The following is a 19,411-nucleotide window of genomic DNA, read 5'->3' on the forward strand; positions in this document are numbered from 1 at the left end:
TCTGTGCTCGTACATTGAATCTGCAAAACATTAGAATGAATGCTCCGTGAGACAGAGACTTTGTCCCTCTGGTCCTCCACTCCATCCTGCGCCTCAGGAACTGTACCTGTCTTGAGATAGATACTTAATAAACGTGTGATGAATGAAGCAGCCACTCTGTGAGTGGGTACTTTAGCCCGTTTTACAGATGAGCATACAGATTCAGGACTGTTAGATAACTTGCTTAAGATCGCATAGCTACTCAGCACTTGAGCCAGGATTCAGACTTCAGAGCTTGCATTCTTAGCCCCTGTGCACTCATGTCATCTGTGTCCATGCCAAGGGGATGTAGGATGGACATGTACCTCTCCTGTGTGAGGAAGACAGATCTAGTCAGTAGGTAACAGTTTCTCCTTTCAGGCACTTAACCCTCCCTTTCTTCTCAGTGTTTTTCTCGGACAGATCGATTACTCAGACACAAACGGATGTGCCAAGGTTGCCAGTCCAAGACTTCCGACGGGCAGTTTTCTCTATAGGCGCAAGGGGCCCTGGGTGGTGGGAGTGATCAGAAGAATCTACCGAAGAGCGCACCCCCTCTGGTCTGATGGTCCCACCACCACCCCGTCTGTACCTGTCCCCCTCCTGGAGGAGTGGACCCAGGAAACCAGAAGAGTGCATCAGGGGACAGCGGGCCCTAGAGCTTCAGCTCTGTAAATAATCTGAGACTATGAGTATCTCGGGGAAGTTCCTCCAGCATTCCTGGGTAGGGAAGTTAGTCCCTGGACCCTTGGCTGAGGTCATAGGTGGGGACTCAAGGTACAGGACCAAGACTGAAGTGTGGCTCCCACAACCTTGGACTCCAGCTGGCAGCTGAAATGGGAAAGATTGGGGAGAGGGATTTCTTTGTTCTGTTCTTGTTTTTGTTTATCCAAAAGCAGTTTCAGCAGGTGCAGTGTAGAAACAGGTAATATGGAAGTGTAGAGTCCTGGTCAAAGCAGGAGCTATGGCTGGTCCAGCCCTCCCCAAAATTGAGTTTTTAGTTGCAGTTGATCCTCAATGTTCCACAGCCCTGTACCTCACCTCCTGTTTGAAGGAGACTGGGATCAGGGATGGCAGCTGAGCTTACTTTGGCCTCCTTATACACTGTAGGGATAAAAAGAAGAACAGTGGGAGGAGCAGACAAGGGCTGGATCCAAGGAGAGTGGACAGGTACCTCTTATTTCCTTCGGGGAAGAGCAGGAGTTGTGGCCCTGGGTATTGTAATGGCCCATGCCACACTGGTACCTAATGGGGTCAGCTCAAGTGCCTTTTGGAGGAAACTTGGGTGTACATGGCCCATGAAGCCCCTTTCCTTTCTCTCTCTGGGCAGTTGATCTTGGAGATAGTTTTTTGGCTACCTCGCTGATGACTCCTAAGCTAGACAGAGATGTTGAGCAGGGAGTCATGGATGTCAAAGTGGGTTCTCTCCTTGTGCCCTCTTAGGAACAACCCAAGACTAGTCCCAAGCTGAGTAACAGCTGTTCAAGAAGCAAAGGAATTTGGTGTCCCCTGACATGACTGTTGAGCAGTGTGAGCTGTTCTCCCTGTCCAAGTCCTATCACTGTATTCAGGTAGAGGAGGTAGGGGTTTGGCCTTTGGTCCCAAAGAACAAGGTCTTGGCTTCCGTCTTGATGGCTGCCCCTACCCAACAAAGAACTGTTGGGGGCAGATGTGGGGGTGTGCTGCAGAGAAAAAACTGAGGAAGAAACCTAACATAGGTTTTATTCTTAACCAGATTCTTTGCTCCTCTCTGTTCCAACACCACCACCCTATCCGCCCCCAAGAAAGTGATCAGGGGTGTGTGTGTGTGTGTGTGTGTGTGTGTGTATATGTGTGTATGGTATGGTATGGTATGTGAGTGTTCACGTTTGTTTGCTTGAAGATGGCATATTATTGAGCCAAACCCTTCTCCAGCCCTCAACTCGGGAGGATGAGCATACAACAGCTTCTTCCCACACCCCCAAACCTGAAGGGTGCTTGAAGTCCCAGCAGGAGCAGAAGAACTCAGTTTAGGGGACAAGCGGGCTTTGTTTTGGAGTGGTTTTTTAGATTGATTCGACAGGCCAGTGGCTGAGATGTTTCTAACCTAAGCCCCTACGAATTTTCTATAGTGAAATAAAAACCTTGTTTCTCCTGCTAAGGAAAGGATCCTCATGAGAGGGTCTGGGGTTTGGTTGATCCCCAGGTTGTGGCCGGCCCCAACCTAGAGGGCGTGAGTAATCATGGAGTAATCATGGAGACTTGGTGAACCTGACCAAGCTGTCAGTGGGGGTCTGAGATGTGATTTCATTTTCCAGAAGATGTAGGGAATAGCAGCAGCAGACTCCTAGCTGCTACCTACTCTAGAGGTGATAACGGGGTGGGAGTGAGGGCAGGGGGGTCTCCATACCTCTTGGGTGTGAGGATTTCAGGGAAAAAGAAAAGAGGTGTAGCACCCTTTAGATCTTCCCTGACCGCATTGCATCGGAGATCCTGTGGGGGAGATGCTGGGAATGTGTGTGCTGCCTGTGCTCTTCTGGTTTTATGTTGGCACTCCCATTTGATGGTCCAGAGACCAGACCTCAAGTCCTTGGACATATCCTTGGTCCCTGCAAGTAGGGCATCTTTCTGCATGTGAGCCAGCCCCCTCCCTGTTAGAGGGCTCTGCTGGGGGCTGGGCTTTGTCTGGATACATTTAGAAAACTCTTGTCTTTTCAAGAGCGCTTTGGAAAATGGGAGGCTTTGCTCCCTGCCACTTGCCGCTAATTTGTTTAGGGTTGGGGTGGGTTGGGAGTATGTGTGGAGAGAATCACACGAGTGATCTGTGCCCCTGCATGTACGAATGTGTGTTTAGGTCAGAATGTGCCCTGGCCTGCTGCAGGCCTAGGCATCCTGCCTGGGTGGGTGTGAGAAAGGGAATTTCTAAGTGTATGTGCAGAGAGCTATACCAGAACCACCCCTGCTGAGGGTGGGTGAGGGGGAAACTTGGGACCGATGGTTAGCTCAGTTGTCCAGGTGCAGATGATCGGGGGCCATGGACGTGTAAGGAGAGGAGCAAAGATGTGAAAGGAGTGATTTAGCACCCAGAGGGCCCAGGAGTCTCACACCCCAGGGAAACCACAGACTAAGACCGCTGCAAAGGCTTCTGGACCCAGTGTCCCACCCCTTCTGTGCGGGGGTGGGGGTGGGGGCGTCTAGCACTGGAAAGATGCCTCAGGTGTGTTTGGAGTGAAGGGAAAGGGAGGTAGGGCCGGCTCTCTGAGACCAGGACGTGGGATTTGGGGACCTGGGAAAGAGTAGCACCAGTTCCTGGGTGGGTTGCTGTTCCAGGCCCCACCAGCCCTGCCCTTCCCAGCACCCCAGATCTTTTCCGTCCACCCCCCAACAGCCTCTTGTCATCACTTAGCTACTGATTGTGCCCCATGGCTTGACTTAGGAGGGTTACTTGAGGTGCGGAGTCCCGCCACAGCTTTTAATCCTCTCCCCAGATGTTCTTTGCCTCTGTGTGGCCCTGGGGCTTTTATCATAACAACCCCTCCTACCCTTCCTCTCCACCCTTTTTTTTTTTTTAATATACTTATTTTGCTATTGGGGGAGGGGATATCAAATGAACAAGATCACTTTTAAATGGTAGTTTTTATAAGATGTTATAAACTTGTATCTTTTTACCATTAAAGTGCAGTGTATGTTCCTTCGTGATATATTTAGGATATTTAAATAAAAAGAAAATGGGGCTTTTGTACATACTATCTCCTCCTTGGGAAGAATATCCTTGCAGGGAAGGTTTTCATGCGGCCAAAATGGTTTTCCTTTTTTTCCACCAACTGTAACCACCCTACAACTTCTAGCATCATATAAACTCCTCCTCTCCACAGAGTAGCAACCAGTAGAAGTAAAACACGATTATCAGTTCTGAATAAGAAAAACACACATGGCAGGACAGAAGGAGGTTAGACACTAGCAAAGACAGCGTTTCTCCTGCGTCAGCATCACCTGCAGATTCACTAGTCCACCCCAGGCAGCTGCTTCCCAGGTGGTGCATACTGACTTCTGCACTTTCAAGTTTGAGAACCTCTCCCTACCCTCAGGTGGCAGAATGTGGGACGCATGTGAGCTTTCCTGAGGCCCAGGCTCCACAACCTGCTTTGGCCTTGGGGTAAAGCAAACTGACAGCTGTGCTCTAAGGTAAGGCACTTTATTGTACACCTGGGTGGGATAGCCCGGCTCCTTGTGAGGTAGGGAAGCAAGGTTGCAGCCATAGGCCGCCCACTAAGTTGTCACTCTGAGAGTGAAGTTGACTGCGACCGTTCAGCAGTGGATTAACACCCTACCAGGCTGCTGCCTGATAGACCCCTGGCTTCAGTTCCCTCCATCCCAGAGAAGAGCCCTGCGGTGAGCATCCCTCCCCACTTCAGAGAGGGGAACTGTCTGTCTCTTGAAAGCGGGGGTTGACAGTGGTAGTGATGGCGCTTTTGTAGAGAGGATTGCTGTCCTGGGGAAAGAAATTGGTAATGATGAGGAAAAGTTCCAGGACTCCTCTTTTATCTAGTCCTAGGAGGCCGGCCTAGAACTTGGGCAGGCCCCCAGGAGCTGATGAAGTAGCAGAGGAACCAGGGTACGAGAGCGGAGGAGGCGCAGACCTAGTGAGGGGGCGTGGCCTGGGTGGGGTGGGGGTGAGGGCAGGAGGGTGAAGCTGAAAGCTGAGCCCACGTAGTAGCTCGGGACGGAAGGAAAGCCCCGCCCAGTGGGGTAGGAGGCGGAGTACCCTCACCTGCTTCCAGCTGAGCTGCTGCCGCTCTTTCTCAAAACGTCTGTATTCTCGGCGGTCGTAGATTTCTACTGAGAGTCGATACGCCAGGACCAACCCCAGTCCCACTGCCACGATGCCCCCAACGCAGCCCAGCACAATGATTTGGGTGTGGTCTGCTCCCTCTGTGGGGAAGAAACAACAGACTTCTGGGGGCTGGGGCCTGGGGATTGATCATTGGTCGCCCACAAGGCGTCCAGTGGCATCTAGCCTCCCCAGCCCTGCCTATCATTGAAAACAAAGGGACCTGCACAGAGTCCAAGGTTATCCTGGGTGCCTACGGCCTTAACCTTGTCCACTTGGTCCAGCACCTGCATTTTGCCTGCATTCATAGCTCTGCTTCAACCCACTGCGTGGTTTCCCACTTCCTTTACGTTGCAGCCCCAGAGTTCTGAGGCCCTACCCATCAAACTTCAGGGCTTCATTTGGCACACCCACAGCATTGCTGCCCACTTACTCTCTGGGGGTTTCACTCTCAACACGACCCTGCCTTCAGCTTCATCCTCTGCTAAGAAGAAGAAGAGCCGGTTGTCTTGGGTCCTCTCTTTGCACCAGCCGTCATCCAGGATAGGGGCCAGAGCCAGAGTCACGTTGGCATGGGCACAAGCCATGCTGCAATTCGTGGCCAGGGGACCAGTCCCAAAAGCCCCACACTCTGCACAGTCCCTGTCCAACGGGTGCCAACAAGTTACCAGCTGGGCAGTTGTCACCCACACCACAGGAAAGAAAGAGCAGGTGGTGGGAGTGGCTCAGCAAGCCCCGCTGTGCCCCTGTTCCCAAAGTGCAAGGCCTGAGAACTCACCTGTGTCTCTCGCAAGGCGTCTTGCAGCCTGAGCACTGATCACAGAGGGTGCCGTAGTAGCCGTCCGAGCACTGGCAGCGGTTGCATTTGCAGCGTCCATGCCCACTGCAGAGCCCTCCCTCGGGGCTGACACAGCCGTCCGTGTCCCCACTGCATTCGCATGCTCTGCCCGTGCGGTTAGCATGACAGTGACACACTCCACATTGGCAGCGGCCAAAGCCTGAGGCAGAGCCACACACATGGTGATAACCATATGCAGCGGACATCACATGCCACCACAGGCTAACCTGTTCCTCTGCATCCAGTTCCCTTCCCTGTGTACCAGACACCCTCCCAGCCCTACACTTGAATCTTTGATTCTTGCCCTTAGTGCCATGAGGTTTCTAGAGCCTAGATACCTTGGGGGAGCCACTCTAACCCCGTCCTTCTCCCCAAAGTCCCCAGGTACCTCCACAGAGGATGCCTTCATGTCGCTCACAGCTGGCATCATCACACTCGCACAGACGCCCAGAGCTCTGTCCACTGCAGGTGCAGCGTCCACACTGGCACCGTCCCCTCCCGCTGCACAGGGGCCATGTGCCATTGGGGGCCCGGCACCCAGATTCCAGATCTGGGGAGGACAGCTCAGCCTCAGAGCACTCACAGAGTCGACCCAGGCGGCCGGGGACACAGCTGGGAGGGGAAGGCGGGGAAGGAAAGGGGTGTCAGAGAGCTTGACCATCCCTTAAGCTGTCTTTCCCAGAATCCTATAAACCCAAGATCTTGTGAGAGTTGGAGAGAGATGAGTGGCTGAAAGGAGGCCAGAGTACAATGGAGCATGGAGGAGTAGGAGAGCAGAGGGAGGGTTTGGTATACCTAGGAAGCTTCAGGAGGTGAAAATCAGGGTGGAGTCTCGGGATGTCTATGAAAAAGATGTCTAGGGACACCAGTGGGAGGATGGAAGGCAAGAGAGGAGGAATACAGAGGCTGGCCATTTGTGGGGAGCCACATGGGTGAGGGGGAGCAGGAGGCCCTCACCTGCACACCCCACATTGTAGGTGCCCCCTGTCACTGCAGTGAGGAGCTTGGAGCTGGGTGTCAGTGCAATTACAATCACACAGTGTGTGCAACTCCACAGTCAGCTCCTCTGAGAAGCCACGGGCTCGGAACCTCAGCAGATGGGGCTCTGGGAGGCAGTGGGTAGCTTGGAGAGTAACCAAAAAATTCACCTGTGGACAGGGTGGGCAGAAATCAGATGAAGATCATTTGCATGTTCGTACACACCAAACCCACTGGTCACCCAGAACCTTACTCCTTAGTAAATTAAGGGATAGGGTCATGTTAACACCCATCTCCTAAAAACACGCTTGAGGAAGCTGCTCATTAAACCTCCTCAGAAAGGATGGATGGAGAGCTACCCATGATTTTTACATTGTTTCCTGTGCCTGCCCTTGTCTCCTGCTACCTGCTCAATTTCCCACTGCCACCCCACGCCCTTCCTTCTGCCTATCCCAGCTGGCTCTCACCGTCTGGTTGATTCGGACATGGTTGCACTGGCCCCGGTCACCTGCCTCACCCTCTGTCTTCTCAGGACCTCCACACTGAGATTCGTAGGAGATGTGGACCCCAGAAGGAAGTAGAGAGTGTTCGTGTTCAAGGGTCACAGTGGATGACAGGCTCTGTGGAAAAAGAGAGCAAGTAACCACATGAAGGCAGGACTCCAACCCTGCCCTCTCCAGCTGTTCCAAATTCTGCCAGAACCCTGCCCTCAGCCCACCTGGGAGCTCCTTCCATTCTGCCTGGCCCAGAGGAGTTTCTGCAGGAAGGACCGGTGATAACCTTGAGTGAGAACACATGATCCAGAGGCCTCTAACCCTGCATCTCAATGCAGCTGCAGCGAGGGCCTGCCAGGGGTCAGGGGCTGGCCAGGTGCTGTAAATAGCCAGTGCTGTTGTTCAAAACCCAAATCAGGACATGCAACCTGTGTGCATACAAGTTCTAAAGGAGGGTGGATTCTTTCAACTAAGTTTGTCCTGGGAAATTTGATATTGTCTCACATTTTCTCACCATGAGTTTAGACCATGATCCCTGTCACCAAAAAGCCTTTAGTCTAGTGGCAGAAATAAAACCTAAACCCAAGAAACACTTCAAAATTTGTGTGGTTGCTTCTACCTGTAAAATTCTACGGCTCCTGTGAAGAATATCTCTGAATTATTTATAAGCTTAGTGAAAGCAGGCTCCAGATGTCACACGCTTTATGTCCAGACTGACTGGAGGACAAGTGCCAGCCCTTCCATCTGTTATCTGTGAGACCTTGAGCAAGTCACTTAGCCTTCCTGGGTCTGTATCCCCATTAATAAAATAGGAATAATAGTTTCCAAGTAGGGGTTTTAGTGGAGTAAATGAGACAGCACACAGTACGTGTACTCGGGACAGTACTTGGCATGAAATAAAAGCTCAATCAATGTTCATTCCCTTCCTTGCCCAGAGCAGGGCTCCATGCTCTGCACAAATCAGGCACTTAAGGTTTATGAATGAAGGACTGAAGAAATGAGCTGTTAATGATGGCCAAAAGCAACATGTAGGTAGGAGCTGTGCAGTGTTACACCAAAAAGTGATCATTCCCTTAGTTCTGCCACCCCACCTGAGGGTCCCTTTCCACCTTTCCCCAATGCCCACCCTCAATCCTCTCCCCCAGCCCTGGCCCCTCACATTATAAGCGTCCATGATGAGCTGTACCACATTGCTGGAGTCCTCGCTCAGCTCCCCCACCGCGGACTTGGGAATCAGCTTACTCAGCTCCTGCGAGGTGAGGAGTTGAGGGGACTGGTGGGTCACAGCTCTAGGGAAATAGCTTCTAGGGGTCCAGAAGAGGGGTGCACATGGGGGAGGAGACTGTGTCTTTGAGGAAATTGAGAAAGGTTGGGGGTTGGAGACTGCATTCAGGTAGCTCTCACCTGGTAGACAGGCAGCGTGGCACTGGTGACAGCAAAGATGGGCTGGATGTTTGCTGCAGAAAGGGCCTGGGCTACCTGACCCACAGAGGGGTAGTCCTGGAGCAGGGAGTGGGGACAAGGTGAGCGCCCCAGGCCCCCTTCACAACATTGCAAGGGGCCCTCATCCCAGGAAATGCAGGAACCAGGGTTCCACCAGCTAGAGGGAGGGGTTGGGGAGTGGAGCGACCTGGGATTGTCTGAGTGGTGGGAGGACATGGAGAGGAGGAACTGCTGGGGAAGATGGCAGGGTGGTCTCTGGTCAGGATAGTGAGGCTGGGGGTGGGGTCCTGGGAGGAGAGGAGGTGTGGCGCCAATGGGGCGGGCGGGTGAGAGTGGCAACTTACAAACTCCGGGCTTCGGCTATAGAGGCCATTGCTGTCCAAGTGGCAGTGCCCATCACTGGGCATGAAAATGCCACCCAGCTTCCCATCCCCAGCTGTGTGGAATGTGTCATCTGAAGTGAACACCAGTAGCCGGGACACATTTCTCCAGCCAATCTGCTCCTGGAGTGGGGTGGGGGGCTAGGCTGTGCATCCAGGCTTGGATGGCCCTTGAGCCACCCCAGCCAGATCTATGAATCAAGGATTTGGCCAGCCTTGTTCTGAGTCAGTTTGTCCATCCCCCTGTCTCCAGCTCTCTGCTTCTCCCTAGCCCCCTAAACCGGGTTGCCCTAAACACATGGAGGCTTTCTTGTGAATTAGGGAAAAAAAAAACACTTCTTCCTCAAGACATTTTACTCCAATGTACCAGGAAGTTGTCAAAATAAATATGCAGACTACAGGGACTATGATACAAAGGGCACCCCCTAGAATTGTGCACTGCACAACCACAGATGGCTGTTCTGGCCCTAAGCAGCCCTTCTGACTCAGAGCCTATCCCCGCCCCCTCACCTGGCAGAGGGCAGCCTGCAGAATGGCATCGAAGCCACCTTCGGGCAAGTCCAGGTTGCCAGACACACTCTGACGGCCCACCTCCTGCTCGAAGGCTTTAGCATCCCCGGTGAGGGACAGCACATGGTGAAAGCTGAAGGGCGGCTGGCAGCGCTCCAGCCGGGTGGGGCAGGGGTGGCGAAGCTTGGAGGGCACTGTGCTCACAAAGGGCAGCACTGTTTTGTCCACGAAGGAGCCAAAGCCTGGGAAGGGGGAGGCATGAAGGCGGTGCCAGAAGTCACTGGACAGCAGCAGGATGTGGGGAGTGGGGGCCACTGCCGAGGACTCAGGAGGGGAGTCCAAGGGAAGTGGGGGGGAGGACAGTCATAGAGGCAATGAAAGAGGGTGCTCCCAGAGGGCAGGGACCCAGGACCCAGGGGGGGGCAAAGGAGTGAGACCACTGACTCAGGGAAGTAGGGGATGGAGATAAAGAGGAGGACACAGTGGTGGGCAGGCAGGGGTTTCTAGAAGGCTGGGGAAGAAAGCACGGCTGTGCACAGTATAGCAGCAGCATAAGATGAAAGGGGATCTTGAACAGGGGAGGGATGAGAGAAGAACGTGCAGCAGGGATGATGGCATTTTGACCTTGTCCAGGGGACACAGGCCTGAGACAATGGCATTAGAGCAGTGTCCGGGTGGCTAGGTCTATCTGACCCTGGGAGCTGTCTGAACATGGCCTCTCCAGACTCTGGGCCTCAGTTGGCCTTCGTGAGAAATGAGTGGTCTTACTGGACAGTCTCTTAAACACCCTCCAGCTCTGACCTAAAAGATAGATGTCTTGGGGGAGATAAGCCAGGAACCTGTGGCCTGGTCAAGCCCATTAAAAACCGGGAGAGGGCAGGTGGGGCTCATGTGCGTCCAGGATATCGGCAGAGGCAGGGCGGCGGCTGGTTAGAGGCGGAGGGCCGGCAGGTGCTCTGCTCGCTCACCGATGCGCACGGAGTGGGTGACCTCCTGCAGCCGCACCAGCAGCGCGTGCCCGAGCTGGCGCACGCGCTCCAGGTCGTCCTTCATGGAGTAGCTCAGGTCCATAAGGTAGTACAGATCCACCGGATATCCCTCGGCTCGGAGGAAGCGGACCCGGAGTTTCTGGGGCTCCCCTGGAGGGGTGGGGGTGGCGGCGGGATCAGCGGGACGGGGTGGAATCCCAGCCCCCAGCCCAGACCCCCCGGCCCGCCGCCCCGTCACTCACCCGGCCGAAGTGTGACCCGGACCCGCTGCGGCGCGAGCTGGGTGGCCCCCTCGCCGCGGGTGCCCTGGCTGAGCGGCTCATCCTGCAGCACCTCCTGCCGACCGCGGGGCTCCTCCAGCTCCCCCGGCGGGCAGCCCCGGGCCAGCAGCTCCTCTCGCCGGGCGCAGCGCCGCGCCTCCGCCTCCCCCGTCGCCGTGAAGTTCTGCGCCGCAAGGCCAGGAGCGTCGGGACCCTAGCCGCCCAGACTCCTCGGCCCTGCTCCCAGAACCACCCTGCCCACCCAGGACACTCCCAAGCCCTTCCCCCGCAAGTCAGCCCCCTGAGCCCCTCTGGTTCCCTCCCCTCCCCCCTTCCACAGCACACTTGAACATCGTCCTTTCTTCCTTGGCAGAGCCCACTTCCTAGAGCACCCCTCCATCTCCTCCCCTATCTCGACGCCCCCTTTCCTCAGACACCTACCTCTCCCCTCCCCCTAGCGCCGCAGACTTCCTGCTGAGATCTCAGGGACCTCACCACCACTGAAAAAGGAGGAGCCTGACCTCCTAGCCCAACCCCCTCTATGTGTTCAGGCCAAAATCGGAAGGGGTCAGACTAAGCCCCACAGCTCCTGGAAAGGGAGAAAAATAGGGACAGAAGTGGAGACGCTCCCCCCCCCCCACAACGTGTGTCTAGTACCCCTGGGACTGGCTAGGAAGCCACAGGGGAAGGAAATGGTTAGAGTGGCTGTTCAGCTGGCCCAGGTGCCAGCCTCTCGTCTGGAGATTGGAGGAGATACACCTATACCCAATTGTCCCAAGAGCCCCGCCCAGCACCTCTGGCCTAGCACCTCCACTCTATGCCTCTAGCTGACTCTGAGTCTTCCCTTCCATCCGCCAGATTCACTATGTGCCTTTCTCCTGGATCCACTTAGCTCTAGAGCTCTGCCTCCTAGTGCCTTTGCCCTCATTTCTTATCTCATCTAACTCTCCATCTTCCTGTGAGAGAGACAGTTCTGCCCCCACCCCCAGCTCAGGCACCCCTAATGTTCTGCCACACCATGAGCCCTGTCTCTTTAAGGCATAAACAAAGAACAGCCTTGTTTGACCAGCCAGGGAGACCCCTGCTCCCCAGCATCCTTCTTGCCACTTAAAGGGTAGCTCAAGCCTTACCCCCAAAGCCCACTGATTTCCAACTCCTTCCCTTCTACCCTTCCAGCCACAGGCTGCTACATTCCTAGGAAGATACCCCCAACCCCAACAGACTCAGAAACCCAATCACACACATTCTGCAGTGGACTGACCCCCACCATGATAGTGTTTGGACATGGGGCCTTTGGGAAGGAATTGGGATTAGATGAGGTCATAAGGGTAGAACCCTCATGATGGGATTAGGGCCCTAGAAGAAGAGAAGCCCACCAGAGAGCTTGTCTGCAGCCCATCTGCAAGCCAGGAAGAGACCTCTCACCAGGAACTGAATCAGCTGGCCCCTTGACCTTGGATTTCACAACCTCCAGAACTGTGACAAATGAACTCTTGTTTAAACCACCCAGTCTATGGTATTTTGTTATGGCAGCCCAAGCTGACAAATACATCTTCTCACATGTGTACACCCACAATAGATCCCTCTCCCTATATACAAGGATGAGTTCCAACAAGAATGTACTTCCTCCAAATTCCTGGGCATGAGTCTTCTCCATATATACACAAACACACAAATGCAGACATAAACTTACATGCACAGGAGCAGCCTTGTGTGCATATATATGCACACACACATATATATGCACAAGCACAGACAGGAGTCCTACGTGCACAAACTCAGTCACACAAAGGACCGCAGAGTGCACGCAGAAATCACACATGTCCTCACATAGTCACACACATAGATCCAGGCTGCGCATACACAATCGCATGGTTCAAAGGCCACAGGCCCATCTTTACCAGTTGCTTGCACCAGGCACAGCTTGGGTGTGAGAGGATGCACTTCTGGCAGGAGGGAGCTGGCTGGCAGGACCCTGGCAAGGACAGATCAGGATCCCCCCATCCTGTGGCCTCCGGCGGAGATGAGGTCTTGGCGTCCAACTCACTCTCACCTCTGCTCAGGGCCAGCAGGAAAACAAGGGCCATTGACAAAGCCACCATGGTCTGTAATAGGATATAAAGGGGGACATGTGGGTCCTCAGAGAGGGTCCTCAAGTTTTTGACCCTCTGATCTTAGCCTGTGGTTGTCCCTCTCAAAACTCTACCCCAACTCTATCTCCCCGTGCAGTTTTACTTCCCCCTGTGGATTCAGCAGTTTCTTCAAAATGGCAGGAAGGGGCAGATGCCAGGCTTGGGTAGGGGTCTTGGAGAAGAGCTGTCCCTCCTGTGTGCAGACTTCATAAGGCCAGAGTGGGCAAAATGGCCTAACCAAGAGTCTGGAGAGTAGACCTGGAGGCACTATGGTCTGCACACAGGTCTATTCACCAAGGTTCCAAGCCACAGTGGAGAGAGCCAAACAGGAAGCAGACTATGTCTGGTCCTGCCTCAGTCACTTACTGGCTGGTATCAAGTCAGACTTTCTGGGCCTTAGTCACCACAACTGTAAAGTAAGGGGGTTGAAAGAATAATCTGACAGCCCTTGTAGCTTTCATAATCTTGGACTCGAAATAAGGGAAGAGAATCAGGGGCCCTAAATAAAGGGGGAAATCAGGGATTAGGAATGAGAGGAAAGAAAGCTGGAGCAGATGAGGGAGTGTGTGAAACAGGCAGGGAAAGTTAGCTGTACTTGATTGACCTGGTAGCAAGAGGAATAAAGATTAGACCATAAGAATAACTGTCTAAAGGTCTAGGATAATAGAGGAAGGAAAGTCAGGGTTGGTAAAATTTTCTCTTTCCTGTACTTTACACAAAGGGGTTCTAGATTGGAGAAAGAGCCTGAAGTCAGGGTAATTCCTGGAATGGCCTCTAGGGAACCCCAGGCAAATCTCAGAATTTTTAAAACTTATTAATTAAAAATGTGAATAGGCAACCCATTACCATATTTCAAAAACCAAAAAGTTAAATCCCAATGGCCTTTTTTACACAAATAGAAAAGCTGATCCTAAAATTTATACGGAATTGCATGTAGCCAAAACAATCTTGAAAAAGAACAAAGTTGGAAGACTCACAATTCTCACTTTCAAAACTTACTACAAAGCTGCAGTAATCAAGACAGTGTGGTATTGGCATAGGATAGGCGTATAGATCAATGGAAAAGAATTGAGAGTCCAGAAATAAATCCATCCCTTGATGGCCAATTGATTTTCAACAAAGATGCCAAACCATTCAACAGTGGAAGGAATAGTCTTCAACAAATGGTTCTGGGCTGACTGGCTATCCACATACAAGAGAATGAAGTTAGACTCCTACCTCACAACATGTACAAAAGTTAGCTGAAAATGGACCAAAGACCTAAATATAAGTTCTTAAACTGTTAACTCTTAGAAGAAAATATAGGTATAAATCTTCATGATTTTGGATTTGAATTCTTAGCTATGATGTCAAAAGCACAAGCAATGAAAGAAAATAGATAAATTGAACTTCATCAAAATTAAAAACTTTTGTACATTAAAGGACACTATGAAGAGACTGAAAAGACAGGCCACAGGATGGGAGAAAATATTTGTAAATCATGTATCTGTCAGGTACACAAAATACATAAAGAAACCTTCCAACTCAACAACAAAAAAAGAAACAACACAATTTTTAAATGGGCAAAGGATCTAAATAGACGTTTCTTTAAAGAAGATAGACAAGTGGCTAACAACGGATAAAAAGATGCTCAGCACAATTAGTCATCAGGGAAATGCAAATCAAAACCACAGTGAGATACCACTTCACACCCACGGGGATGGCTAGAATCAAAACAGAAAACAAGTGTTGATGAGGATGTAGAGAGAATGGACTCTTCATACATTGTTGGCGGGAATGTAAAATGGTACAATCACTATGGAAAACAGTTTGGTGATTCTTTAAGAGGTTAAAACACAGAATGACCCTAGGAAAATTTCACCTCTAGGTATATCCCTAAAAGAATTGAAAACAGGTGTTTAAACAAACACAAACTTGGGCAGGAATGTTCTCAGCAGGACCATTCACAATATCTAAAAGTTAGAAACAACCCAAAAGTCCACCAACTGATGAAAGAATAAACAGAATGTGGCACATACATACAATGAAATATTATTTGGCCGTAAAAAGGAATGAAGTACCGATACATGCTACAGCATCAATGAACCTTGAAAACATTATGTTAAACGAACAAAACCAGTCATGAACAATCACATATTATACAATTCCACCGATATGAAATAGCCTGACTAGACAACTCCATAGAGACAGAAAGTGGATTAGTGGTTGCTGGCAGTTGGGAAGGAAGGTAGGATGAGTGACTACTTAACGGGCAGTTTTCTTTTGGGGTGAAGAAACAGTTCTGGAACCTGGTAGTGGTTATGGTTGCACAACATTGTGTGTGAATGTGCTTAATACTACTGAACTGTACACTTAAAGTGGTGTAAAATGATAAATTTGATGTGCATTTCACCACAATAAAAAAAATCAAAAAGTTAAATAAGAGTGAGAAATCTCTCGTTCCCATCCACCCATCCACCCCAGTTTCCACACCTACTTGAAATAACCACTGTTTATTATTATCTTTTGTTGCTTATCATCTTTCTAGAGATTTTTTATGTATATACAAACTAATAGAAACACATACATACTCTTCAAAAGATAGAATCAAATGATAGAATTCTACAAATGATAGAAAACTTCACACCCAGTTTTGCATCTTGTTTTAACTACTTTTCTTGGAGAACCTGCTACCCAAGAAAATAAAGAACTCCCTTGTTCATTTTTACAGCCATACAGATTTCCATTGCATGGATGCATCACGTTATAGTTAGTCTCTTAGGATGGGAATTTACGTTGTTTCCAATTGTTCACTATTAGAAACAGTGCTGCAATGAAAATTCAGGTATTTATCATTTCACGTGCTTGCAAGTGAATCTGCAGGATAAATTCCTGGAAGAGGATTTGTAGAGTTAATAAATAGGTATTATCTCTAATACTGGCAAGCAGTGTCGACATAACCTCTTGAGGGGCTGCACCAGTTTACATCCTCATCAGCAGGGAATCTGAAAGGCCAGCTGACTCGTTGTCGGGAAGCATCTGCATCCTTCTCAGCCTGAGACTCAGTTTTAGATGCTCTGCGTGGAGTGAAGGGGTGGGGTGCCGAGTCGCTGACCACCGCCATCCTGCTCCCCACCATCTGTGACCCCAGGCTAAGTAGATCTATATTTAACGGAGCCTCCACCCTCCTGCGAGAGTCTGGCCCAGGGCTCAGCCTCTGCGTAACCTCAGCCTTGCTCGCTCTGCACGCCGGTGGTCAGGGGGGCTGGGGATGCCACAGCACAAAGCCCAGTTTGACTCATCTCTCACAGGTGGGGCTCTAGGCCACACTGCTTCCCCAGGATGCGACAGTCCCAGAGAGTCACTCAGCTCCCCTAAAGGGGGCCCTTGGTCTCCCCTCCCCAAACCCCTTCTCCCAGCTCTCTCACGTCTCCTCTCCTCGAGATACATGACCTACCACTTGCTTCTCTTAATCTGTCTCACCCTCTGTCTCCCTTGCTATTCAAAAATCTGATTACATCTCTTGGCGGCTTTTCTCTCCTCCCTTTCTTGACTGTTCTTTGTTTTACTTCCTTTCCCCCTCTGACCCTAACCATAGAATGGCAGAATCTTCCATTCCAGCCCCTTATTTTTGCAAATGGAAACCTGAATCCCAGAGAGGTGAGTGACTTGCTCAAGGGCCCCCAGCGAACTAAAGCAGAGTAGGGGCGGATGCAGGCCAGGCCTCTTCCTCTGTTCCAACCCAGGCACTATCTCCATGGAAAGCTGTGCCTTCTCCTCATTAGCCCCAGCGGGCTCTGCGTAATCCCCTTCTCTTTCCTCTGAGTCTGCTCCAGTCTTCCCTTCTCTCCCTCTGGGGGTGTCCATTTTCCTGGACTTAATTCTGACTTCAACACACACTTTATTGCCCCCTCAGCAGCTGAGGAACAGAGCATCTTCCCAACCCATCCAGATCTCCCAAGAGGTGGAACTCTTTGCTGCCCACTCAGAGTCACAAGGAGGGGACAGAACTGAGCTGCTGGGCCACAGGCTCCCAGGAGTGTAGGGTCTGTGGGAGAGGTTGGTGCCAGGCACAAGGCATTTAGCAGCGATAAAGCTAGGGATTAATATTGGGAGACCCCTACCTTGTCATAATCCTTGGCACCTGGCTGGCAAGCAAATGACAGCACTCACACATCCCCCACCTGCTTTTTCTCTCTCCAGACCCACTCTTGGGAAAGTGATGCAAGAAAGATGGGTGGGGGAAGGGAGGGCTTGTGAAACGGGAAAAGGGACAGGGGATCTTGGGAATGCAGAAAGGACTTCAGAGCCTTTCTCAAGTCTCAACTGAACCCTGGGTGTCTTCAGGTCAGAGCCCTCTTCCCAGGAGGTTGGGACCAGGTAGGGCCTGGGCCGGTAAAAAGAGGAGGCGGGAGGGCTGCTGCCCTGGTACTCACAGGTGCGTGCGGAGCAGCCTTTCCTTCCTCCGGCGGTAGCAGCAGTAGCAGCAGCCTTTGTGTACTGATCTGGGAGGCTGCAGAGGAGGAAGTGACACGCCCCGGGGTGGGGGAGACTTGGGGGTGGTGGGGGTGACTGATCTAGGAGAAGGTGGAGCAGATAAGGGTGAAACTGGGCCAAGGAAGTTGATGCTACAGGGACCTGGAAGAAGGAAGCAACGGAGCTCATCTATTGAGTCCCTGTTACAGGCTGGGTGTGTCATGTTAAAATTAATTCTCACAACAACCTCAAGACACAGGTGTTAACATTCCCCCCAGCCCTCTGATTTTAGAGATGGAGAGGCTTTGGGGTAAGAAGTAAAGAATTTTGCCCAAGGTCACATAATTAGCAACTAGCTCTTCCAGGTTGAAATCCAGGTCTGCCTGCCTCCCAAATTGATGAGCTCTCCACTTCCTCATAGAAGAACATGATAGAAAGACATATGGAGGCAATAAGTACTGGAGAGAGGAGGGAATTCGTGACTTGCTGATAACCCAGTGCCCACTGTATTACAGTAGGTGCTTAACTACATGGACTCTGGAGCCAGACTGCCCACGTTCAAATCCCAGCTCTGTTGCTTACTAGTAGTGCGACCCTAGGGTAAGTTACTTACTCTTCCCGTGGCTGTTTTCTCATCTGTTAAGTGGAACTCCTAGGATTGCCGTGAGCATTAAATGAGATTATTTCTACCAGTTGCTTAGAAGAGGACGGGCACTTACTAAGAGCTGGATAAGAGAATCAGTGGATGAGAAGTCCTGGGGGTGGAGAGGCTTTGAGAATTCAAGGTCCAGGAGTAGAGAGTATAGCTCAAGTGATAGAGCACATGCTTGGCATACACAAGGTCCTGGGTTCAATCCCCAGTACCTCCTCTAAAAATAAATAAATAAATAAACCTAATTCCCACCCCACCCCACCCCAAAAAAAAGAAATTCAAGGTCCAGAGAGCTGAGAATTTGGAGAGAGAGGCACAGGGCAAGGCTCAGAGGATGAGACTAGGAGGCCAGGGAGCCTGGGACAGGGGTAGAGGACACAAAATGGGCGAAGCTGGAGCAGGGCAAAAACGAGGCCCTCCGGCAGGGAGAAGAAGTTGAGGCCCACACTTGACCACAGGGATTTTTGAGAAGGAACTGGTTGTGATGTCTGTGTTCACAGGTCTGTCTTCTCTACAGGGACTGACTGAAGCCACAGTGCCTGTCTCCGAGCAGGTGTCCAGTGAACATCAGATGGGTTGGAGGAGTCCAGTTGCTGGAGGAGCAACTGGGGAGAAGAGGGCTCCTCTTCTGGGTGGGCTTCAGCTGGCTGAGACCTCTTGCCCTTCCCCCACAACCATGGTTGCCATGGCAATGACCCCTCCTTCCCCATAGGCCCTGCGGTTTCCTCTAGAGCTTCTTTCACTTTCTTCTTCTGCTTTTCCTCTCTCCTCTCCTCCCCTACTCCCACATCCTCAACCTCTCCCCCATATGCACAGGTCATTGGTGAAGACAGCCAGGCTCGAGGTAAGCAAGGCCCTGGGCAGGGGGTGGCTGTTGAGGAGGTCACAGAGGGCAAGGGGAAGAGTCCAGGGGCGCAGTGATAGAGGCCAAAGGAAGCGGGGCTGAGGCTGGGGTGTTGCAGGGGTTAAGGCATGCAGGGGCATGGAGAGATATTAGGACAGATGGTAACAGAGGGGGTCCTGGAGGGCAATTGGGTCATGGGGAGGGGGCGGGGTCAGAAGGAGCAGGGGCAGTGACTCAGAAGGTAACAGTGGGGTCACAGAGGGTGGGCGCCTCATGGGGTGAGGGGTTGGCACCAAACAGAAACACTGTAACTTAGATGCACATTGTGGTTCTTGTCTTCTGGGGCCAGGGACCCTCATGAGAACCAAATGAAACTTCAATGACCACCCCCCCACCCCACCTCCCAAGAGAAGGGCAGATATGCAGAATACATAACTGGGGTTGGGACAGCCGAAAGACCTTTGAGGCCCAGTCATACCTTCCCAGAGGTCCACAGGGTCCAATCCAAGCACCCATACCTGGTGGCTGTGGGAGGCCCAAACACTCAGGGTGGGCCCGTGTGGGCTCCTTTCCCCGACCCAGGTACGTTTCATCCTATTTCTTTAGTT

The 19,411-nt window shown here is 51.7% G+C and overlaps 2 protein-coding genes across 7 annotated transcripts in view; one reads left to right on the top strand and one right to left on the bottom strand.

Moving 5' to 3' along the window:
• ZNF740 (zinc finger protein 740) overlaps positions 1-3,739 on the top strand; it is a 9,555-nt gene extending 5,816 nt beyond the window's left edge. For all 3 annotated transcript variants that reach the window (XM_032492955.1, XM_032492952.1, XM_032492954.1), the window contains one exon: positions 426-3,739. In XM_032492955.1, the coding sequence (XP_032348846.1) occupies positions 426-515 (90 nt within the window). In that variant the 3' untranslated portion in view covers positions 516-3,739. The remainder of the gene's footprint in view (positions 1-425) is intronic.
• Positions 3,740-4,176: 437 nt separating this feature from the next.
• ITGB7 (integrin subunit beta 7) lies at positions 4,177-19,386 on the bottom strand. 4 transcript variants are annotated; one of them, XM_032492940.1, is made up of 16 exons: positions 19,282-19,386; positions 12,622-12,825; positions 10,703-10,904; positions 10,440-10,610; positions 9,472-9,713; positions 8,926-9,084; positions 8,543-8,638; positions 8,298-8,387; positions 7,363-7,401; positions 7,112-7,264; positions 6,624-6,814; positions 6,055-6,278; positions 5,607-5,826; positions 5,262-5,470; positions 4,769-4,929; positions 4,177-4,489 (listed from the first exon to the last, which is right to left on the bottom strand). In XM_032492940.1, exons 2-16 carry the CDS (start codon positions 12,820-12,822, stop codon positions 4,409-4,411), a joined length of 2,439 nt encoding a protein of 812 aa, XP_032348831.1. In that variant the 5' UTR covers positions 12,823-12,825; positions 19,282-19,386; the 3' UTR covers positions 4,177-4,408. The 4 variants fall into 4 exon arrangements, with proteins under 4 accessions (XP_032348831.1, XP_032348830.1, XP_032348829.1 ...); XM_032492939.1 differs by lacking the exon at positions 19,282-19,386 and adding an exon at positions 17,268-17,457; XM_032492938.1 differs by lacking the exons at positions 7,363-7,401; positions 19,282-19,386 and adding an exon at positions 17,268-17,344.
• Positions 19,387-19,411: the final 25 nt, after the last annotated feature.

Source organism: Camelus ferus, chromosome 12 (assembly GCF_009834535.1).
Source record: "Camelus ferus isolate YT-003-E chromosome 12, BCGSAC_Cfer_1.0, whole genome shotgun sequence".
Classification (NCBI taxonomy): domain Eukaryota; kingdom Metazoa; phylum Chordata; class Mammalia; order Artiodactyla; family Camelidae; genus Camelus; species Camelus ferus.

What these genes read in the sequence shown, in the direction of transcription:
- ITGB7 (XM_032492940.1), bottom strand. Translation starts at nt 12,822, where the DNA reads ATGGTGGCTTTGTCAATGGCCCTTGTTTTCCTGCTGGCCCTGAGCAGA. An exon ending in ATGTCCGAATCAACCAGACG is followed by an intron (nt 6,815 to 7,111) that starts GTGAGAGCCAGC and finishes CCCTGTCCACAG; the next exon opens with GTGAATTTTTTGGTTACTCT. An exon ending in CTACAATGTGGGGTGTGCAG is followed by an intron (nt 6,279 to 6,623) that starts GTGAGGGCCTCC and finishes TTCCCCTCCCAG; the next exon opens with CTGTGTCCCCGGCCGCCTGG.